This window comes from Phyllopteryx taeniolatus, chromosome 10, assembly GCF_024500385.1.
Source record: "Phyllopteryx taeniolatus isolate TA_2022b chromosome 10, UOR_Ptae_1.2, whole genome shotgun sequence".
Taxonomy (NCBI): Eukaryota; Metazoa; Chordata; class Actinopteri; order Syngnathiformes; family Syngnathidae; genus Phyllopteryx; species Phyllopteryx taeniolatus.
The window spans coordinates 25,059,250-25,064,276 of NC_084511.1; the positions used below are offsets into that span (position 1 = coordinate 25,059,250).

At 38.8% G+C, this 5,027-nt stretch overlaps 1 protein-coding gene across 1 annotated transcript; it reads left to right on the forward strand.

The window, feature by feature from the left end:
- Positions 1–242: 242 nt before the first annotated feature.
- On the forward strand, positions 243–4,758 carry LOC133485012 (CD209 antigen-like). The gene is made up of 7 exons (XM_061788310.1): positions 243–375; positions 1,003–1,092; positions 1,345–1,446; positions 1,541–2,875; positions 2,948–3,090; positions 4,038–4,147; positions 4,355–4,758. The coding sequence occupies exons 2-7, from the start codon at positions 1,020–1,022 to the stop codon at positions 4,488–4,490; spliced, it is 1,899 nt and encodes a 632-aa protein (XP_061644294.1). The 5' UTR covers positions 243–375; positions 1,003–1,019; the 3' UTR covers positions 4,491–4,758.
- Positions 4,759–5,027: the final 269 nt, after the last annotated feature.

A 5,027-nucleotide genomic window follows, 5' to 3' on the forward strand; every position in this document is an offset into this window, starting at 1 on the left:
TTTTTGTGAGAAATGAACGAGTTTGCACTTTAACTTTTTGAGGATAAAGTCAAACGTTTGTCACTTGACATAAGCAAGGAATTGAAGTGAGGCAAAAGGGGAAGAGAAAGTCCAGATTAAGACTCGATCGAGCCAAGAAAGGAAAAAGAAACTCAAGTGCTTCCCCAGCAATGATGACCGGAAGTCAATGAACTCCAGTTGCACAGATCATCATACAAAATGTCAATATACAGTAGGTGTGTTCATTTCCAACCAATCACAACCCAGATAACTTCCTGTTTCCTATCTTATTCAGAAAAAAAAATGCATTGGCGATTTAATGTGAAAGCAGATCCCCTCAAACTTTTTACAGTTTTCTATCGCAACGATTTCAAGGTAAGGACTTGTTTAATGGTTTTATTACAGTAGGCCTACACAGTTGTAAATTAGATATAATAAAACACTGAGTGTCAACTGTGAAAACGTGGAATTTCAGGACATTCATTTAACCAAGATGTCAAGGGAAATAGTGGGAAACAGCAACACTCAAAAAAAATTAAAATAATAAGGAAACAAAACAGTTGTTGCATCCAAAAATAATGCAGTCAATGTGTCTCATTTCGCAAGCGAGATAGAAATGTTGAGAATAAATTGTATTGTCCAGTGAGTTATGTTGTAGGTTAAATTGAACCATTATTAAAGGGTGGTGGTTGATTTAACTTATTATCAAATTGAGAAAATAAGATTTCTATTGGGATTTTTGTTTGTTTGTGTATGACATTTGTGGATAGTTAAACAGCAATCAATGTTACAATTAAATGAACAAATATTTTAAGATGTTTAGAACACTTTTTATTCAAACTGGTCAAAAAGTGGACAGTTGAAAAATGCGACTTCATCATTATGTTATTGTTGGCAGTATTAGAAAACTGAAGGAACAGATGTTTGTAAACCGCGAAAACTGACTACATTCGTTTTGTTTTTGTTTTGCATTCCGCAATAAATGTTCCATTTCCTAACTAGGAAAAACACTGCTAAACATGGATTCCATGGAACTTGATGACTGCGGCTATGTAAATAAGAAATTTACGACGCAAGGGCTCGTCACTGAAGGTAATGTACAATAATAATCATCAACAAATTAAGATGGAGTTGACATCAGTACCATTTAGTTTTATTATAAATGTATTCTTTTATATATCAAAAGTATTTTCAATAAGTGCCTCAATTTTATACATTTAGTTAAAATTTTATTTTTTAATTCCTGTTTTTATTTATTTTTTTAATCGCGATGTAACGATGCCCCCAAAAATTTAATGTTCACCTTGTTGTAAACTGACAATATATTCCTTTCAATTGATTTAGGGAATTTTCAACAAAGAAACAAGTCATCCAGATGTGTCACTGTGTGTCTTGGTTTACTGTGCGCTGTCTCACTGGCCGGTAACATTGGACAATTCATCTACTGTACGTCACCCTGAAAACATGCAAGCCTAAGTAAAAAATTGTTTTTTTGTTGTTTTTTTTTTAACTGGTTTTGACATTGAATTCATTTTCACAGACGAGCTAATGCCTGGATTTTCAATGGCGGACCGGGCTAATTCTGATCATCTGACTCAAGACCTCCATCTCAACAGCGACATGTTTCCCACAGATAGAGACCACGTGGAGAGAAACCAGCTTGAGGTCATGTTGAATAATCTGACAAGGAACAAAGAGCAGTTACAGGCCAGTTACGAATCCCTTGTTGAAGAGAAACAACAGTTGGAGAACAGCTACAATTCACTGGTGAAAGAGAGAGATAGACTCCTCAGCAGCGAAACAGTTTGGACTGCCGAAAGAGACGAGTTGAGGACCAACTTCCAGAGTGTGAAGCAGCAACATGATCAGTTGCAGACTAATTACAGTCTCCTAAATACAGAGAATGATGTGCTACAAACATTAAATAGTGCACAGGGGACAGACAAAGACCAGTTACAGGCCAGTTACGAGTCCCTTGTTAAAGAGAAAGACCAGTTACAGACTCGTTACGATTCTCTTGTTAAAGAGCAAGCACACCTTCAAACCAGTAAAACTACTGTGGCTGCTGAACGGGATGAGCTAAAGTCCAGCCTAAACAGTCTTAAAAATGAGAAAGACCAGTTACAACGCGATTACTCTTCACTGAGAACCAAGAAAGATCAGTTACAGACCAGCTACGATTCTCTCTCTAAAGAAAAACAGCTTCTCCTTGCTAGTAAAACCACTTTGTCAACTGAAAAAGATGAGTGCAGGTCCCGCCTTAACAATCTGGAAAATGAGAAAGACCAGTTGCAACACAGTTACTCTTCATTGAGAAGCGAGAAGGACCAGTTACAAGCCCGTTACAATTCCCTCGATCAAGAGAAAAAACTTCTCCTAGCAAGTGAGACCACTTTGTCAACTGAAAGAGATCAGTTGAGGTCCCGCTTTAACGGTCTGAAAAATGAGCAGGATCAGCTACAACGCAGTTATTCTTCACTGAGAAGCGAAAAAGACCAGTTACAGACCCGTTACGCATCACTCGTTCAAGAGAAAGCGGGACTTCTAACCAATAACACCAATGTGGCTGCTGAGAGAGATGTGTTCAAGTCCCTCTACAATGATATTAAAGATGACAGAGCGCATTTACAGAACAATTACACTTTGCTGGAGGCTGACAGAGACCGGCTGGAAAGAAATAACAGAGCATTGAGCATCAGTGAAAGTATGTGTCAGACCAGGTACTGGCTCCTGCAAAGACAAAAGGAGCACATTCACAATGACTGCGACACTCTGCGGGTTGAACATGAGCAGCTTCGCGGAAACCAAAGCAGCCTTGAGACACAAAGGTACGAGTTGCAGAAGAACGTGGACAAGATGACCGCCAAGCTGAGCTGTAAGACCACTACGGACACCGGTGCAGTGACCGGATTGCCTTATCGATCTCAATTTTGTTGACATTTTCTAGACATGCTCTGTGGGGTCGGCTGGAGAAAGTTTGACGGCAACTGCTACTTTGTGTCAAGCTTGAGTAAGAACTGGGCGGAAAGCAGACAAGATTGCATCAACAAGGGAGGCGATCTGGTTATTATAAACAGCAAGGAGGAACAGGTGAGACACTTCACTTCACAGACTCCAAGATAAATTAAGTGTTCAATTGGCTGGATGGGCTCCTCTATTTTGGAGTCTCTGACTTTAATCTAATTGCACACTGTAATCTACTGTACAACACAAAGGTGGCTCGGTTGTGTCCTGGGGCTGCTTTGCTACATCTGGCACAAGGTGTCATGAATCTGTGCAGGCCAAAATGAAATCTCAAGAGTATCAAGCCATTCTCATGTGAAAACATGCTGCTTTGTTGCTTCTCAATATGCATTTTTGGCAAATTGCAGTCTTGTCAGTCTCAAGTTATTTCAGTGACCATGGTGTTTTTTTTTTCTTTCATAATGGAAAGGTATCTGTCATGGTCTGTGTTCTAGTTTCGATTATATTTAGTTTTTGTTTCATGTTTTCCTGTGTCCCATGTTGTTCATGTCGTGTGTGCTCATTTGCTTATTGTAGCCACCTGTTCTCGTCAACCTTCTACCTTGTGTCGACCAATCAGCTCCCTCCAGCCACTCGTGTGTGTGTGTGTGTGTGTGTGCGCGCGTGTTTTCCAGGTGTTCCTCGTTGTCTCGTTGATTTGTTTGAATTTGTTTCTTTCAGATCTTGTCAGTGTCACATGTCGAAGTCGTCAGTTATATCATTTGTCATGTCTCGTTTCCTGTTTTCTTTGTTCCCTCGTGTTTCTTTGTTACTTTGCATTTAGATTTTGGACTTTGTCAATTTGGTATTTCGATTTTTCCACGATCCTTGTTTTCCTTTGTTTTTGGAAATTAAAACATTTTTGAGACTCCCTGGACTTGGGTCTTACATGTTCTGCCTCCAAGTTTTGCCTTCAATGCCTGCAAAAAAAAAAAAAAACCCGTTTGTGACATTATCAACAATTTTGTCCACATAGTTCCTTCAACAACAACATTCTAACGGTGCACATTCATGATTGTGGTCTTCACAAACAGGTATTCGTTAATGGTTTATTGGGGCAAAACCAGCATGCATGGATTGGTCTGAGCGACCAAATCAAGGAAGGAACGTGGATTTGGGTGGATGGGACCCCTCTCAACACAGAGTAAGTCTGAACTTTTTGAATGTGTCAACATTTTGCAACAAAGTGCTCTCACTTCCAGATTTTATTTCACTTAGTTCTAAGGAGGGGTGGAGAAGTAAACAAAACAAACAAAAAAATCCCCTGCAGTGCAATGTGATGCAACATGTACATTGTCAGATAAATGTTTCGTTTATATTTGAATTTACAGGTTTATTTTTTTTCTAATAGGTTCTGGCAGAAGGGTCAGCCCAACAACTTCCGGAACCAGGACTGCGTTAAAATCCAGAGCAAATCCTCTCTCGTGTTCGGAGCCTGGAATGACGATAACTGTTCCCTTAAACAACGCTGGATTTGTGAGACTTGAAGACAATATGTAGCTTAGGACCTAACCCATTCAACTTAATGGATACCTGCAGATACAATACATTTTCTTGTGCTGAATAGCTTCAGAAAAATCCAAAATTATGAAATGTTTTTTGGGTTTTTTTGTGTCCAATTTTAATGATTTATATGTGAACATGAAAACATGATTTATTTGGGCAAATCACCCTCATACAGGGTTTACATGTTGCCTTGTATGCAAACTACACTGTTTACCATTGGTATAAATAAAATTGTACAGCACAATTCATGACTGAAATACAGGGTTGTATTTTTGTGATATTTATTTATTTTTCTTAATTTGATTTTGTTTGTTGCAATGAATTTTCTCATGTACTGTAAAATCTTTGCTGCCTCTCGGTCAGGTCGCTTTTGAAAGAGAGATTTTAGATCTCAAGTTTTACCTGGTTAAATTTGATTTATAGAGTACTACCTTTATGAAAATATATTTTTTTTGGGGGGGGGGGGATCTTACAGTGCCCGCAAGGTCTCCCTGCTCAGCAAGACACTTGTATATGTA